The 18398-nt window shown below is 37.4% G+C and overlaps 2 protein-coding genes and 2 pseudogenes across 2 annotated transcripts; 2 read left to right on the forward strand and 2 right to left on the reverse strand.

Moving 5' to 3' along the window:
• The first annotated feature begins 1439 nt into the window (after positions 1–1439).
• Positions 1440–4177, forward strand: LOC130501389 (protein NRT1/ PTR FAMILY 5.6-like). The gene is made up of 4 exons (XM_056996294.1): positions 1440–1696; positions 1834–2051; positions 2131–2675; positions 3146–4177. The coding sequence occupies exons 1-4, from the start codon at positions 1552–1554 to the stop codon at positions 3996–3998; spliced, it is 1761 nt and encodes a 586-aa protein (XP_056852274.1). The 5' UTR covers positions 1440–1551; the 3' UTR covers positions 3999–4177.
• Positions 4178–4328: 151 nt separating this feature from the next.
• On the forward strand, positions 4329–6696 carry LOC108846557 (uncharacterized; annotated as a pseudogene).
• Positions 6657–7657, reverse strand: LOC108846412 (protein MIZU-KUSSEI 1-like). The gene has a single exon (XM_018619644.2). It carries the CDS (start codon positions 7392–7394, stop codon positions 6657–6659), a length of 738 nt encoding a protein of 245 aa, XP_018475146.1. The 5' UTR covers positions 7395–7657.
• A 2163-nt stretch (positions 7658–9820) lies between these two features.
• On the reverse strand, positions 9821–18394 carry LOC130494716 (serine/threonine-protein kinase ATG1c-like; annotated as a pseudogene).
• Positions 18395–18398: the final 4 nt, after the last annotated feature.

The following is an 18398-nucleotide window of genomic DNA, read 5'->3' on the forward strand; positions in this document are numbered from 1 at the left end:
GAAACAAATCTATACCAATATTCAACATTTTTAAAAATGAGGCAAATCTTATTATTATTATTTATAAACGAAAATTTTAAACTTTGGTAATAACTACTATTTTATTTTATTTAAAAAAAAGAATTGTAAACTAATTCATTTCGTTGGAACCATCGATATCGACTCCATGTCCATCTCTAGTATTGATTATTGTAGATGATTTAGTCAATAGTGCTTACAGCACTTTGGGGAGAGGTCTATCCACTTTCCTCTGATATAGCCACAAAATCCCATTCAATACAAGATAGGAGTTGACTCTTTGTAATAAATATTTGAATGCTATTGGAGCGTATAAAATGAATAAGATTTGGAAAATATGTGTGGATTTTGATTAGCTATTGCAAATCTATTGTACGGCGACAACTTCCCCATGCCTGATAAGAGGCTAAATTTTCTTTGATCTCAGGACCGTAGAATTATCTTTTCTAGAAAAGCCATTCAAATCACTATATGTAGTGGACGATTGTCTTGAAATATATACTGTAATTGATGTCTATAACTTTATATCATAGGATTCAAAGCTTAAAGCTTTTTGTTTTATTTTTTTTATATGACTAATGCTTAGCTGATATGCTTTTTCTTTTCACGAGTGTAGTGAAGTAAAATGATCATGTAAGAAATTTGGCTTTGAACTGTGATGTGTTGCCGTTTAATTTTTTGTGATCGTTGGATGTTAGGTTTGAATATCATACAGTGTGGGAACTGAGTACTAAGGTATAATAATACAACTTCTTAGGAGAAGTGGATAAGGAAGCATTCAACTTATTGGGCTAAGCATTTGATTGTTTTTAATTAAAGTAAAAGCATCTTGATCGTAGTTGGGGGGGGGGGGGGGGGAGAGATAGAGAGATAGAGGCTAGCGTTTAAAGAAGATGGTAGCGGGGTAGGATAGAGTCTAGCGTTTAAAGAAGATGGTAGTATAGGCTGAAGATATGAATGTGACGACAAGATAAAGAATATCAAGATCTTTTGATATTTTGGGGTCGTATCAATAAGAAATGTTAAAAAGGAGAATAAGTTTTTGTCCAAAGATTAGATTCTAAACTTGGGAGTTTCCCTTTCTATTTGTATTTGATGAAAAAGACGAAGTTAAACATAAGTTTTCATAGACCAAGTTGTTGGACAAGCAAATCCAATTGAGAGCTTTCTTGTGTCTTACATTTCTCTTATTATTCTCTTATACACTTGTGAGTTTTTGCAAGTTCATCTCTGTGAATACGACCTTGCCTGAAACGCATAATCCTCCACGTACATGTAAAACAAAATAGCAAATGGAAAACTATTTGTGGCTGAAAATAAGACAATGTGGGCAGAGAATCTATAATACACTGTCGAGGATGGTTAGTCAACACAGGGAGCTTAATTAAGCTTATATATAGAGGACCAAGTTTGCTTCTACTTAGAGAAATCACTTCACAGTTCTATCTCTCTCTCTCTCTCTCACACACACACACACACACACACACTCCTCCTCAGGAATCAACTCTTTATTGTGTTGTTAACTTTGAACAGATGAAGCCTAATAATATTGGAGAAGAACTTCAAGATTCGTACGATGATCAACATAAATGGGTTCTTGATTCTTCCCTCGACAGCAGAGGACGTGTTCCTCTTCGGGCTCGAACTGGTGCTTGGAAAGCTGCACTCTTCATCATCGGTAACAAAACTTTCAATTAGTTTTTTTATACATAAACGTTATATATACCACATAATTGTACACACTGGAAAAGTATGCTATAGTAGTAACTCAAAATTGTAAATCTTTGTTTCTTTTGTTCCATATTCTCTACGCAGCAATCGAGTTCACCGAGAGATTGAGTTACTTTGGTTTAGCTACAAACTTAGTGGTCTATTTAACAACAATTATCCACCAAGATCTCAAGACGGCTGTGAAAAATGTGAACTACTGGTCAGGTGTCACTACTTTGATGCCTCTTTTTGGAGGCTTTGTAGCAGATGCTTATCTTGGCCGTTACACCACTATCTTGGTTGCATCCACCATTTACCTTACGGTAATATATGCTCTTAACCTAATTTTAACTCAAAAGATTCCAAAAAACAAACGTTAATTAATTTATCTTGTTTCAACAGGGTTTGGTCCTTTTAACAATGTCCTGGTTTATACCAGGCTTGAAACCATGTCTCGAAGAAGTGTGCGTTGAACCTAGGAAAGCACATGAAATAGCCTTCTTCATTGCCATATACTTGATCTCCATAGGAACTGGAGGTCATAAGCCATGCCTTGAGAGCTTTGGTGCTGACCAGTTCGACGATGATCATGTTGAAGAAAGAAAGATGAGGATGTCTTATTTTAACTGGTGGAACGTTTGTCTATGTGCTGGTATCCTAACGGCTGTGACTTTCCTTGTCTATATCGAAGACCGGGTTGGTTGGGGTGTCGCCGGCATCATACTCACTACACTCATGGCTATTTCACTTCTCATCTTCCTCATTGGAAAACCACTTTATCGTTATAGGACACCTTCTGGTAGCCCTTTGACTCCTATGTTACAGGTACTTGTTGCCGCCATTGCCAAGAGAAACCTTCCTTATCCTTCAGATCCTTCTCTGCTTCATGACGTTTCCAAGGCAGAGTTTACAACTGGCCGGCTTCTCTCACACACAAAGCATCTTAAGTGAGTAGAAACAAACTCAAAACTGTCTATGTTTGTTGATTTCTGATTCTTTGTGCATTCTAAGCTGATTCTAGTGTGTGTTGAGATGTTTTGAGTCCGGTCTGACCTGGTAGCATAGGGTCCTTCCTATATGGGCCGCTATATTTTGTTTAGTCATTTTTATTGGATTCGATCCGCGATATGGTTTTAGATATTCATATGCGAAAGATTAAAACCTCTTGTAAATCTTTATTCTGTTATCTGCATAATTGTTTTCTGCATAGTCTGGGATTCGAATCCCAGACCTGGATGTAGAAACTTTAAACCTTAACCATTCGAGTACATTGCTTCCACATTTTTTGAATCTTAAAGTAATCAAAATTTGGTACAAACCACGTTAAATCTGTGTGCTTTTTACTTATCGTGATTATCTCTTTCTGCACTGTCTTTTTCACATCTATTATAACAGCGTAGTTATTTTTTGCTTGCAGGTTTCTTGACAAGGCAGCAATAATTGAAGACAACACTCCTCTAGATCTCCAGAAACAGAGTCCATGGAAACTTGTAACGTTGACAAAAGTGGAGGAAGCAAAGCTGATCATCAACGTGATTCCCATATGGCTCTCCACATTAGTCTTTGGCATTTGTGCTACACAAACTAATACTTTCTTCATCAAACAAGCAACCATAATGGACAGACACATAACCAGTAACAACAGCTTCACAGTCCCTCCAGCTTCCATATTCTCCCTCACTGCTCTCTCACTGATCATTTCACTCACCATCTATGATAAACTCATCGTTCCCTCGCTGAGACGCATCACACATAATCAAAGAGGCATCAACATTCTCCAGAGAATCGGGACCGGTATGCTTTTCTCCGTTGCAACAATGATCATTGCAGCTCTTGTTGAGAAACAACGATTGGACCGTAGTGAAAAGAACGAACCAATGAGTGTGATATGGCTAGCTCCTCAGTTCATAGTCATTGGCGTTGCGGACGCGTTCACGCTCGTTGGACTTCAAGAGTACTTCTACGACCAAGTCCCTGATTCCATGAGAAGCTTAGGTATAGCGATTTACCTAAGCGTGTTAGGAGCAGCTAGCTTTCTTAACAATCTACTGATCACAGTGGTTGATACTATAGCTGATGATTTCTCGGCCAAGAGTTGGTTCGGGAAGGACCTGAACAGTAGCCGGTTGGACCGGTTCTACTGGTTCCTAGCCGGTGTAACTGCTGCTAATATATGTGTCTTTGTTTTTGTGGCGAAGAGATGTCCTTACAAAAGCGTGCAGCCAAACCAAGTCGTTGTCGACTCGTCCGTGTCCGTTGCCGTTGCCTGAATAAATAATTTTTGTTACAAGAATAGTAACGTTTATCACTTCTTCTTCGAGGTTTCACATTGGTCATCACATATTGTAGACTTCATCCAATTATATTAGGAAATCTTATATTAGTTTGACGAAAACAAAGACAATGATTGTTGCTTGATTTAAGATATATTTTCTGAACATTTAATCTCTGTATGAAAAACGGTTTGGAAGTGTGGCATCAGAACGCATTACCATGGAACATACTCCTATTCAAACTTTAATGCTTTACCTCATCATGTTTTTGTACAACGTTATCACTATAGTCGATACAAGCATATTTGTCGCATTATTAATCATTTAATGACCCAGTAAGAACCCTAATGGAACATACTAACCGGTTACTATATATGCTATCTTCATATGTAAAAACATTGAATCGTGGATGAATTAAAGAGGATGTTGATTAAAAAGTTTTAGTTACCTTAGACTAGAAATTAAGCATAAGTACTATTAGTAACCCAACATTAACCGCTAGAAGTAGAACAAACCATTGACCATTGGCTTTAGCCATTTATATGTGCTAACCATATGACACGGCTTGAGCCATATATATGTACTATTCTTCTTCTTCGTCTTTGTTCTAAATGATCGATCATTGGAAGTTTGAAACACATAAAATATACTTGCAGTGAAACCAAAAAATGAAAGAAAGTAAAAAAAATAAAAAAATTTGGCAGATATTTTACCAAAACAATATCTCAAAAATATTTATTAGTTTATTGTAATACAATTTAACTAATTTTTTAATACAAAAAACTAGATTATTTATATATACTGATAAATGTCTGAAATTTCTACAATTTGTGGAGAATTTGTTAAAAACATTGAGAAACCAAACCATGTATTGATGTTTTACCAAAATACCCTCCTCCTTCTCCGAAGTCTTCGTTCTTATTCATTTTTCCCTCTTCTCCCATGTGGACTTCTCCAATCTCCAACCTAATCCAATTCATGTGACCTTCGATTCCAAATTCGCAATCCCAAGATACGGATTCAGTTCTGTATATTGTGTTTTGTCTTGACATAGTCTCTACTTTTGTTTGTCAAAAGCCGTGTGTTGTGTCTCTTTCTTGCTGCAAGGCATGCAGTCACAAGCTGCAGTGTTGGGCAAGCCAAGTCAAGCTTCCCGTATATATATATATATATATATATCAGTGAGGAAGGGGGTCTTGTTACTGTAGCTCACAGGCTTCCCTACTCTGCGCTGAACTTCTAATGCATATTAAAACATACAATAAAGTGAGTTTGCATTCTTGTCTCTCTTTTTTTTTTCCTTCTGAATTGTGTCTTCTGTTTCTAGAAGCTACAGATGAGTCCCTGAAATCATTTTGGCTGTCTCATAGGTAAGAAATGTCATCTTTGATTAGGAGTTTCCTGTCATGAATACATCTTACTGTTTTCTTTACTCTGTTTCTTCAGAGCCAGATGATTCAACATTGATTATCAGTCTTGGTTGTGGAAGTCTAGCTGGAGTTGCTTCTTCAACAGGTTTGTTATTCGATCTGACCTTCTTCTCTAGCTACAAGATCCCAAGCCATTCTCTCTTTATAGTTTCAAGCTTTCTTCCTAGAAACAGATACTTGCAACTTTACTATATCCACCACTTGTCTAATTTTTTGAGTGCACATAACGTTCCCACTGGATCTTGTGAGAAGAAGAATGCAAGTAGAAGGAGCTGGTGGAAAGAGCGAGAGTGTACAAGACAGGACTCTTGGGGACATTCGAACATGTATTCAAGTCAGAAGGCATCAGAGGACTGTACCGAGGATTACTGCCTGAATACTACAAAGTAGTTCCTGGTGTTGGCAACTTGGTATGTCCTCCTTCCCCTTGGAAGATTTTTAGTTTGCTTTATAACTTAGGAGAAAGTAACAACAGCATTTTTGTTACCATTCAAATGCATCATCATTTACACTGATTTTTTTTTTGACATTACAATTTTGTATTGTTCTTGTTTGACAATGGTTCTCTTGTTTCTTGATATTGATGAGAAACATCCCACATCGGAAATATAAGAATTATTCTACTACTATATAAAGGGTTGGGGCCAATCCACTAATTGCCAATTGGTTTTAAGTTGGAAGCCCATAATTAACTCAAATATAACATGGTATCAGAGCAATAAGATCCTTTGACCTAATTTACTACAATTACTACTACACTGATGTTGGGCCCTCTGTGGATGTTATTCCCATATTGTCCACGCTTCAGACCTAGATGTCTGAGCGTCCACGCTTCAGACCTAGATGTCTGAGCGTGAAGAAGGGTATTGATGAGAAACATCCCACATCGGAAATATAAGAATTATTCTACTACTATATAAAGGGTTGGGGCCAATCCACTAATTGCCAATTGGTTTTAAGTTGGAAGCCCATAATTAACCTGAATCTAACATGGTATCAGAGCAACACACTCATGTGACAATGCCAAGATTCTCAACACATGATTGTATAATGAGAGTAGTACATAAAAACAACGTACAAAAACTTTCTCACTGAGAACTCAAAACATGAAACCTCTCTAAGAGTCTAGATCCTAAAACCCTATGTTTGGTAATCTCTGAACAAGATAATAACAAAACGTGATGAAAAGCATTCATAAATTAAAAATACCCCCAAAAGGTGGCCATTAGGAAGACGTCCTTAGCAAGAAGATGCTGAGTTCTTGAGCAGAGTTAGCATCAGGGTTAATGAGATGGAAAGACTCCGAGTCAGAGCTACCCACAACATGCTCATAACTCGCTCTCATATACATCACCTCATCAAGATCCGACCCGGATCCACACGGCAACACCCCCGCACCAACCGTAGTGGACTCCAACCTCTTCAGCATCACCCTCGTCTCTTCACTTGCGCTCCTCCTCACAGCAAAACCCGACTTCCTCCCGTTGCAGAACATCGTCCACACCGGCACGGATTTCAGCGAGCAAGACTTGAGTTCCTGTCGTGTGGGGCACTCGAGAGCGACTCGGACGAGACCCGAGTCCATCTCGTGGACGAGCTGGTTCGTGGTGATTGAAAGCTCGAGGAGGAGGAGGGGTTTGACGGAGAGACGGTCGTGCTGGACGCAGAACCACACGTGTCCCTTTCTCCTCCCGAAAAGCGTGCCGATCACCATCGTCCTCGACGGTCTCTGCGGCGCGACGGGAGAGAGGGAACCTGAGTCGACGGCGGAGGAGGAGGAGAAGGACGTGGCCTCGGAGGAAGAGGCTGAGTCTTGAACGTCGATGATGTCGTCTCTGAGAGAAGTGCTGAGACGTTTCTTGGTGACTCCGGTGGTGGTGGTGGATGATGACGCGGTGGTTGGATTCGTCGGAGGTGTGATGCACGGGAGGAGACAACGGCAGAGAGCGTTGATCTTCGTCATCTTTTTAGGCTCTGTCTTCTTCTTTTTTTTTCTTTCGAAGGGTTTGAGAGAAAAAGGTCAGATGGAGCTTTCAGAGATAAATCTTTTTTTTGTGTTGTTTGTTGTGTGCTTTCTTATAAAGAAAGGCGGGAGACAAGTTGTGGCCTTTGACTGGTTTGACCGAATTTCCTACGTGGATTTTTCTTTGCTTGCCACGTCGAAAGTGAATCTTGGATCTTCTTTGTTTCTGAAAATGTTCTATTGCGGTAAATACTGTTTCTTTTTTTTTCTTTCTTTTTTGCTTTTGAGAAAATTAAAATGATTTCATTTGGTTATAATTCCAAAATCTTATTGTAATTTTTTGTAATTAATTTTGAAAGAAGGAAACAAATCATAGTTGATAGTAATATATTTTAATTATATGATTTAATGATTTAGTTTAAGCAATTAGTCTATCCATCAATTAATATAAAAATTAGAAACAATCCACATGTAAGGAAGGATTAGTTTGGGAGATTCTTTGGTGACTAGATGATTTTTTTTTTGGAACACGGTGACTAGATAATTACATAAACTAAAGTGTCACCAAAATTATATTTTTAGCGTGTGGCTAGCCTCAAAGGCCATTCTTTCCGAATAATGCTCGCTTTGGTCTATGAGGGTGTGTTTGGCCTCTACTGGTATTGTCTATTGGTGTGTGGGTGCTTAGGATGCCTTCCGCAAACTGGTTTTGGTGGAGTCGAATCTTAAACAATGGACCATCAGAGGAGGCCAAAAATTACCGGATTCTTGTTTCGGTTAATTTAACTGCCGTTCCTCTCTTTGCAGCAAGCAGTTTGTGCTTTTTTGGTCAAGCTTCCGGATAGCGCTCCAGTCTGTAGTGTCTCTCCCCAATTGTCTAGTTTGAGTTTGTGTTTAGATTTATACTTCTGTTTTCTGTTTTTTTTTTTCTCCCTATTCTTTTGTCAAAAATCTCAAAATATGCTAATAATATTTTTACATTCTTACCAAAAAAAAATTATATCCCTTATTAATTGAAAAACATTACAAACATTTGAGATATCCATATTTCATCTCTAAAATTGTTTTTAGAACCCCTAAAAATAGATGGATTCATGTAAACATATGTTATAATATTTATTAAACTAATCCTTAAATTTATTAGTATTATAAAAGTTATTTATTTTTTATTTAAATAAAAGTTATGGAATTGTCTAATATAATAAACATGTATATGATTATTAATAATATGAAACAATAAAGTTTTGATAACAAATTTTTATCTTCCATAATTTTTGTTCAATTTTATATTATTAAAAAATTATACAATTATATTAACTATATAATAAAAATTTAGTTTTTTTCTAAATTTATATCTTAGAAAAAGATTTTTTTCTTATATCTTATATTTTGCATTTCTTTAAATGACTATAAATTACCAAAATTTGTTAAAAATCCCACATTAATTTTTTTTTGTGAACAGTGGTTTACATTTTTTTTGTTATAACAAGATACACATTATTATAAAATTATATGAATATAAATCTCATTTTAATTAAACTATATACCATATAAAATACATAAATATTTTAATTTAGAAATTTGCATTAAAAGAGTATTGAGACCTTATATTTTAATTTCAAAATTTGCATTAAGTTTTTAAAAATATTACCTAAAACTTCTAAAATTCTCACACCAAAAATTTATGAATAATGGATGTTGAATTTTTTTAACATAACAAATTTTAATAAAATCATATGAGTGGGATGACTTAGTTAATAAATATACATATTAAAATATACTATATATTTATTTCAATATCACTTAAATTTAATCATATATTATATAAAATTAATAGAGTTTATTGTTATTATTTATTTATCAATAAAATATTTCAAATAAAAACATTGATTGTTTTGATTTATGTGCTTACTCCAATTTAGTTATATAAATGAACACAATATAAAATATATATATATATGTAAAAGAAATTTGTATACATAACGGTTCATTTGCCGATGGTACCTATTAGTTGTGGTCTTTGGATTTATTTGACCAAAAAAATATTTTAATTAATCATTGTATTTAAAATAAATTTAAGATTTGTATGAAACAAATTAAATGAAACAAGATAAGAGGCCGTAAAAAATGCTTAAGCTAGGAAGACCCATCAAACTTACAAGAGTTCATGCACCCTTATTATTTTGTTAAAGTTTTCTGCTCTGTTTGTGTTGTAGACACTTTTAATACTTTGATCATTGCTATACAGTAAGATGTGTTTCTAATCATATTATCCATTACTCTCTCCGCTCACGTAGCCCCTAGCGAGTTCTGTAACATTGGAAATAACAGCAGAAACGGTGTAGTAAACCACATCTCAAACTCAATCCGAGTGGCCTACAACAGTATATAGCTTTTCATAAAAGCTAGACATACATAAAGAAGCGAGTGCCTTCATATCACTGACAACCGCTCAGTCTTGCCCAATCCACAAACTGCATACCACCGTAGATTTTATTAGCAAACCTTACACCAACGGTAAAGGCCAAAGCCGCAGGAGGCACTTTCTTGGCGGAAGGAGATGATTCAACCACTCTCTCTAGACCATTGATGATCTGATAACGTGTATTCGAAGAAACACTAAGGAACACACCTGCCATCAAGATACCATTGTTATGGAAATGAATGAGTAAATAAAGTGAGGGTAAGAAAAGCTAAGAAGAAGTATGTTTATACCCCAGAGAGCTGCACTCTTGATGAGTGGTGGTACTGGAATGTTTCTTCTGATTTGTTTATGCTTCTGAGAATGGCCACACAAAAGAAACGTAAGCCACATCCAAAAAACTAAGTGATCCTCTCAAGTGGAAAGAGATGGGTTACCTTTTAGCAGTCATGATCAGATTAGCAATGCCTTGGCCTAGAATGCCACATTAAATCCAACCGCACCATACATTATACCCTAAACAAATATTTGATCAGCTGGAAACTTTTATGGAGCGATTGAGACAGAGACTGTGACGTTATAAGCATTGAGCATGCGTCCTAAGAAGCCACTTGATGCTGATGGTTGACTGAAATGGACAAAAGGCGCCAACATACCGACAAGAACAACGTTAACCACAACTCCAACAAAGAGATCAGCAACATACAACTCAAACTCTGCCCAGAAGTCTTTCCCTCTCTTTTGAACTTCTGCAACAGTGGCACAACAAGAGTCAATGACTCTGAAAATTGGCAAATACCAAATGGTTACATGAGACAATGCAAGTGCGGTGTTGCATATACCCTAATGTTGAATAAAGCTCACTAACCTTAGTGCCTATTTTGAAGAGGAAAGATGGATCAGCCAACATTCTGTTACGAAGCATAGACTATGATCTTATAGCAAACCCAAGCAGCCCAGCTGAGCTCTAAACTCCAAGAAACCTGTTGTGATTCAGTCTTGTTTTCAGTTTTGTTCTTTAGTTTTGTCTCTTTCTCTGTTTTTGTTTATGTAAGACTTTGTTTTACCAAACTGATTTTTCATTCATTCTTACATACTTTCTTACAAACGATCACACACTGTCTTTATAGAAGACTTTACTGACTCTTAATCATTCCTTCTTGCTCACTCACACCTAGCACATACCTCTAATATTTAGACCATTCTCACACTTCATAGCTTAACTATTTTAACAACTCTTACCAACTCTCTTAGCAAGAGTGAACTAGTTATATTACTTACCAACTAAACCTTAACGTAACTACTAGTTACATAACTAGTTTCCTTGTTAACTTTGACCTTGACTATTCTTCTTCTTCCTTCCTTCACGTTTCTTGTTTCTTCTTTCTCTTTTTCTTGCTTGTTTCTTGTGCTTCAGGTTTCTTCTTCTTCTCACTGTCTTCACTCCTTTCATTTGCAGGTTTTACTCAAGGAATCATTTCTCAACACTCCCTCTTGATTCCTTGAGTTGTTGCCTTGGTTCCAACTCAGAATTTTAAGATTAGTTACCTTAGTAGCTTCTTTGCTTGTTCTGTTGTTTGTTGGAGGAGGACTCATCAACACACTTGCATAGCTCCTTGGCATGTTCAAATTCTCTGTTTTACTTGCACTTTGAATCTTGACAGATTTGGTTTCTTTTCCAACTTTGATTTTCTCAGCTCCCTCTTGAATTGATATCACATTGCTCCCTGCAACTTTTGCCTCTGATGTAAGAACCTTTGTTGACCTTGCAATGACATTCCCTTCTTTCTCATTGGTGGTTGACTTGCCACATACACGTAACTCACTTGTTCCTTCCCCACTTGGTAGTTGAATATTTTGCATTGGTGGGCAGTTCTTCTCATACTTGTCCACTTTCTTGAAACTTCCAAAGTTAAATCCTTTGTGCCTTGGCTCTTGATCAATCTTTTCTTTTCCATGAGACTTTTCTTCATTCCTTCCTTTCTCTTTCTTTGAGTGTTGATCAGCTGATCTGCCAATCTGTTTTTGCTCCCTTTTTCTCAAATATGATTTCTTTTCTTTGGTTGGTGTTCTCTTTGATCACCAATTTCTTCATTCTCGTTCCTTGAATCACTTCTTTGATCTCCTTCATCTCACTCTTCTCTTTGTTAGACTCTGTCTTTCTCTGCTTTTCATCATTGACGGCTGCTTCAATCTTCCATGATTTCAGTTTTGATACTTCAGCGTACCCAGCTCCTTCGATACATACGTCCTCACTTGCCTTTGATTCAGTAGTTGTGATTGGTCGTTTGCTTATCTCCAAGTGAAGATAGAAGCTTTTCTTAACCATTCCAATATCAGCTATCTTTCTTCTTGATTTGTCATGGATGACACACCTTTTATCCTTGAAGGTAACACCATAGCCGTTTTCAACCATCTGAGAAACACTTAGTAGATTCTTGGCTATGTTGGGGACTAGGAAGACATTTCTGATGATTCGCCTGCCTTTCTTTGTCTCTACCTCAATATCTCCTTTTCCTTTAGTTATCAACACAGTTCCATCACCAACACGGATTGGAACATTGACCCTTGAGTTGATTCTGGTGAACAGATTCTCGTTAGAGGTCATATGATTTGTGCAACCACTATCAATGAGCCACATGTTTTCTTCAAGTCGTTCTTTGTCTTCTTGCCTTGCTGAGAACATCTGGTACTCCTCTTCTTCTTCATCACCATCTTCTTCTTGATTTGCTTGAGCTTGTTCAAGTCTCTTGCTCCTGCAGTCTCTTGACAAATGACCAGTTTTGCCACAACTGAAACAAGTTCTCATGTCTCTATTTCTGTTGGCATCAAACTGGTTTCCTTCCATGCTTGAAGAAGCATACATCTTCATTGTGATTATCCTTTTTACAGTAACCACACCACCTCTTCTCTCTGTAATTTGTCTGACTTGAGTTTGCTCTCTCTTTGTCTTCCATCTTCATATTTCTGAACCGAGCATGGAATGCTCCTTCTGAATCTTCTTCTTCTTCTTCTTCTTCTTCAGGAAAGAACTTTTTCTCATGTGCTTCTAAAGATCCAATCAGTTCAGCATATGTGACTGTTCTGATATCTTTAGTTTCTTCCATCAATGAAGATAGAGGTGCATAGCTCTTTGGCATCGAGGCTAGCATCTTCACCACCATATCAAAGTTGGATCTTCCTTCTCCTAGAGCTCTCATTTGAATAGCTACAGCTTGAATCCTGTCAGAGTAAGCTTTCACCTTCTCTCCTTCTTTCATCTTCAGATTTTCAAAATCTCTTCTTAAGGGACTGCAGTCTTACCATCTCACTTTTCATTTCCTGGTATGAATGCTCCAAGAGATCCCAGGCTTGTTTAGCTGTTGTTGCTGAGAGAATCTTGTCAAAGATTACATCTGCTACAGCATGCTGAATGATTTGTAGAGCTGATGTATCTTTGGCTTTTAGTGCTTCAGGTTTGCCATCGTCTTGCATGGTCTCCTCTGGTGTCTCAAATTTTCTGTAGTCTTTGTTGGAGGATCTGGAACTCCACCTTTCACCACCTCCCATAGTTCTTTGTTCATCAGAGTTGTGCGCATCCTTGCCGCCCAGAACTCGTAGTCTGACCATCGAACACAGCCACTTGAGATGATATGAGGTTAATCGCCATTCCTTTCTTCTTCTTTATACTTCGCTTCTTCTTGTAATTTTCTTGAACAGGCTCCACGATCAAGTGAGCTCTGATACCATGTTGTGATTCAGTCTTGTTTTCAGTTTTGTTCTTTAGTTTTGTCTCTTTCTCTGTTTTGTTTATGTAAGACTTTGTTTTACCAAACTGATTTTTCATTCATTCTTACATACTTTCTTACAAACGATCACACACTGTCTTTATAGAAGACTTTACTGACTCTTAATCATTCCTTCTTGCTCACTCACACCTAGCACATACCTCTAATTTTAGACCATTCTCACACTTCATAGCTTAACTTATTTAAACAACTCTTACCAACTCTCTTAGCAAGAGTGAACTAGTTTATATTACTTACCAACTAAACCTTAACGTAACTACTAGTTACATAACTAGTTTCCTTGTTAACTTTGACCTTGACTATTCTTCTTCTTCCTTCTCACGTTTCTGTTTCTCTTTCTCTTTTTCTTGCTTGTTTCTTGTGCTTCAGGTTTCTTCTTCTTCTCACTGTCTTCACTCCTTTCATTTGCAGGTTTTACTCAAGGAATCATTTCTCAACAAAACCGAAACTCAAAAACACCTCTCTAAAAAACTATTGATTCCAGAAAGAAAGAAAAGAATATACCTACATGCAAATCCAAGTACCTAAGGAGTAGCAACTTGTGGCTGCCAAAGGTCTTAGCAAATTTAACATATCACATGGAAGCGTGGCTTCTCGAGCTTCAGTCTCTCCCATAACTCCTTCTCTCGTGGTCTTCTTCGCTATCATCTCCATCTCCTCCTCCACCATTACCGTCACACCAAAAAACCATCTCCAACATTGCCATCACTTCCAAACTTCTCCGGTTCATCAGTTCCCAAGTTCTTACATCGTCTATTTATTTCGCTTCAAGTCCCTTGCACTTGTGGAAATGGAACCCTTAGTTAATTATGGTTTTGTCCTTGCTCTTACATGGTTGTGTACTTATGAGAAATAAAGAATGTAAGAACAATAAGTACGAGATAATAAAAAGTAAGAATAAGCTACTTTGAATGATTCACTTGGCATAATGTGAAAGTGTGACCTCTACATTGGAGTAGTATCTTTTGCTGCACTTTATTAAAGTTTCAACGTATCATGAAAGTTGGATAGATAAAACTGTATAAAATTCATCGTTATACATAAATCTACTTATACATAAGCAAAGGATTATTAGGATCAAAGACAAAGATAGAACAACGAATATGTTACAACATCCATCACAACTCCACACATCATATCCACCAAAGTCCCTCCAGATCCCCAAAAGAGATAAGAATACATGATTTTGATTTGATGTACATACACATACATTTTTTTCTCCTTTTAAAAAAACGAAAAAAAAAAAAAAACAGAAGAAAAAAGAAGCCCAAACCGAGTGTGAAACTGATCTATGTTGCTTGTTCATCATGGCAGATGATGATTCCCTGCATCTGAGAGCCTGAGCTTCTTCTATGCGACTGCAGATGCTTCAATCTTCTGCTGAGGATATCAATATATGTTCTGAGACGGTACCTGTCTGAGTTTGTGAGCGACAATGGTGGATTCAGAATCAGCATTGGTGCTTCACTAGAAGGAATACCAGCAAACGCATCGCTTTGAATATTGGTTTCCAGCCTTCTCTATCTCTCCCATAACCTCCTTAACCTGCATAAAAGGCCACAGCCACTAGTGGGAATTAAAAACTCTTTGTTTTATATATGAGAAGGATCATATAGTAAACGAATGTTATATACTTCAGATTTGAATTGTTTATCAAGCATAAAAGGTAAAAGAGAACTTACTCCACCAAGTTTGCCAAAGATCGAGGGCTGCTTCACAAGATAGTCTCCATTGCATCAGGCATCATTGCATTTCTACAACCAAGTAGATGAAGAACTTTTTAAGATCTTGAACACTACAAAAACAGAGCAGAAGTGTTTTCTTTTCTTTTTTTACAAAGAGAAAAAACAATACCAGGTTCGATATTCTTGAAAGTTCTTCAGCAAGCTCAATCTCCCGGGATAAACTGCCTCTGAATCTGAGAGGATATTTCCTCCGATCCATCATGGCTGAGATCAGTGATATGCTCGTTTTTTAGGCCCTGCCTGCTTCTCCTCTTAGTTTGTTAATGTCTTGGCCTGGGCTTCCTTCCAAACCCAGAGATTGCCTGAGTAGGCATATGTGCAGTGCCTGTTTCCAAATTGCCAGAATCGCCAGCTGGATCGAGAAAGCTTTCTAGGTATTTGTCAGATTTGATCTATACAAAAAAAAAAGTATTAGAAAGAAATTGCTCAGAAACTCATGATTGTGTAGTGGTAATAATAAAGCAAGTGACAATCAATATATAAAGTTTGGTTACCCTTTCATGAACTAGTTCTGCAATTGTTGCTGCACATTTTTTAAGAGAAGTGATTCTTGTCAAGCTGTTAGTTGATGGCTGTTCAAAAGCATCTCCCAAGATCCAGAGATCCATGAGAAGTGCTCTGACTGTCCAGGCTTCCAAACCGGCCAACGTTGTTGCCAGTAGCCCAAATTGGCATAGGAGCCGTTGAACTTATGCTTCTGTTAAATAACTCTACAGGAGGAGACTGAGACTTGAATGGGAAATTTATAAGCCTTTGAAGAACTCGATGAAGATGATGGCAGATCCACTGGTGGTCCAGATACGAGAACGAAGTCTTGATTCCATCGAGTCTTGAGAATCATCTACTCAGAAACTGACATATGTGAGAAACCAAAACAAGAAAGCTTTGCTATTTATAAGGCGTAGCAAATAGAAGTACCTCTTCCTTTAGGAGGTTCACCATGGTTTCTCCTATCAGAATCTATGTGTGTTTCATTTCTAAATCTATTGTTTTCCACTCCCTGGGTGATTCTACTAACTCTGGAAGTAGGTTCTGTACAGTTCAAAGGACTAGATTCCATCTCCTTTCTCTCAACTTAGCATCAGTGTAAATAGTTAAATGCCAGAGGACGACCTCATCGAGGAGGTCCTCTCTCAAATCAAGTGAAGCGACTCGAGGAGGTCCTTCAGAAGCTCCCCTCAGGTCCACTGAAATCATCATCTATAAGGAATGGAAGACAGTCTTCTTGAGAACTTTCTTCCATGTTTCTCGAAGGACTACTTCCAGAAGAAAAGGAAACCGTCCATTCTCCTTGAACCCAATCTACTACTGCAGGAGAGATGAATTTCATCAGGTACAAATATTTGCATATAAAGAGATAAAAAAAAAGGCTGTAGCCACGAAAACTATCTCATCTACCTTGAGAAATCATATGAAGACTGCCTGTCCGAAAGAAACGGATGATTGAAGAACTCTTCAAATGTCAAACGTTCCACTGCAGGAGACAAAGAGAGTAGGACCATAAGCTCTTTACTCTTACTATAAGACATGTGAGGTAGGAGAAGAATCATCATTCCAACTTTTCTACTATAGAAATGCAAAATGATAGTAGTCTGATGCAGACCTGGATCACGGCGCCAGTAACTTCTGACACAGACAGATCTATACAGTCCAAACTTAAATCTCTACAGTCCGCTGGAAATTGTAATCCAGTTGATCTCAAAATGTTTTGGAGCAACTGTGAACATAAGATTAAGAATACGTTGGGTTTTTAGGCACCAGAAGACAAACATTTAAGTAAAAGAAAGAGAATGCAAGAAACCTGAATTTGGCTGTTTCCTGTAAAAGGGTTCTGCCTGTCACAAGTTGAAATAAGATAGCACCAACACTCCAGAGATCTGCCTGTGTTTTAGGATAGATTTTAAGATACTATGCTAAGAACAAAAAAATGTCTAGGTCACATTAGTAAGAAAAGGTCTCACCTTCGCATCATACTCTCTGAAGTTGCATAATTTCTGGTGCCATGTACAATGGTGAACCGCATAATGTTTCTGCAAGGCCTCTAGGCTGCAGCGATCTGCATTATGAAAAGTGTGATGTCAGATTCAAACTAGAAGAATATACATTCATCCCTAAGAAAAGAATGAATAATTATTACCTAGGCTAGAACTCGAACAAAATACATTGAAAAGCAGGCTTGAGCCCATTCGAAAACCTTGCTCTAATTGACACATATTACACACACTCTTTGATCTAGATACAGGGTTTAAGCTGATTGACAATACCTTTGCAAATCCAAATCAGCAATCTTCAGATCTGCATCGTTCCATCTGTGGATAGAAGAGAGATTCGTTTCAAAACACGAAAGAGAGAGAACTTAGCAACTATAATTTCAAACAAAGGTGGAATATCTATCTCTCCACTAGGAGTCTAGGACAAGGAAACATAATCCACTGATTAAGAAGAGAACATGTTTTTTACTGGAAACTAACCAGATCAGCCTTCCACAGCACTGAGGTCATATAACACACTAATTAAATAACAAGAACACACAAACACATTCTGCACAGAAGATCACTGAAATGAACGAAAATCAAAACACACCTGAGGCTTTAAATCGCGGTGGATAATGTTATTGTCACGAAGAACTTGTAATCCAGCAGCTGTTACAAGCAAAGTCATTAAGAACATTGTCAAACAACAAAAACAAAACAACAAAAACAAAACAAAAAAAGAGAGACAGAGCCCCTAGAGTCTACCTAACTGCAACATGAAAATGCTTAGCAGTAGAGTCAGAACACTCCCAATGAACTCTGTATATACACAGACAAGTCACCTCCTTTGCAAATCCAACACCAAATGTATCCTCCCAGGAGACTTTACATCAAAGACAAAGGGTCAATCAACACAAGAGCAAGAAAAGCATAAAAGGATCGAACTTTAGAAAGGACCCCGACCGAACCAGCCAAACCAACCAACCTCGATCATATCAAGCAAACGGATGATGTTGGGATGATCGATCCTCCTGAGGATGAAAATCTCAGACATGAGACTCTCCTGCAGCTTCTTG

Source organism: Raphanus sativus, unplaced genomic scaffold (genome assembly GCF_000801105.2).
Source record: "Raphanus sativus cultivar WK10039 unplaced genomic scaffold, ASM80110v3 Scaffold0181, whole genome shotgun sequence".
Taxonomy (NCBI): domain Eukaryota; kingdom Viridiplantae; phylum Streptophyta; class Magnoliopsida; order Brassicales; family Brassicaceae; genus Raphanus; species Raphanus sativus.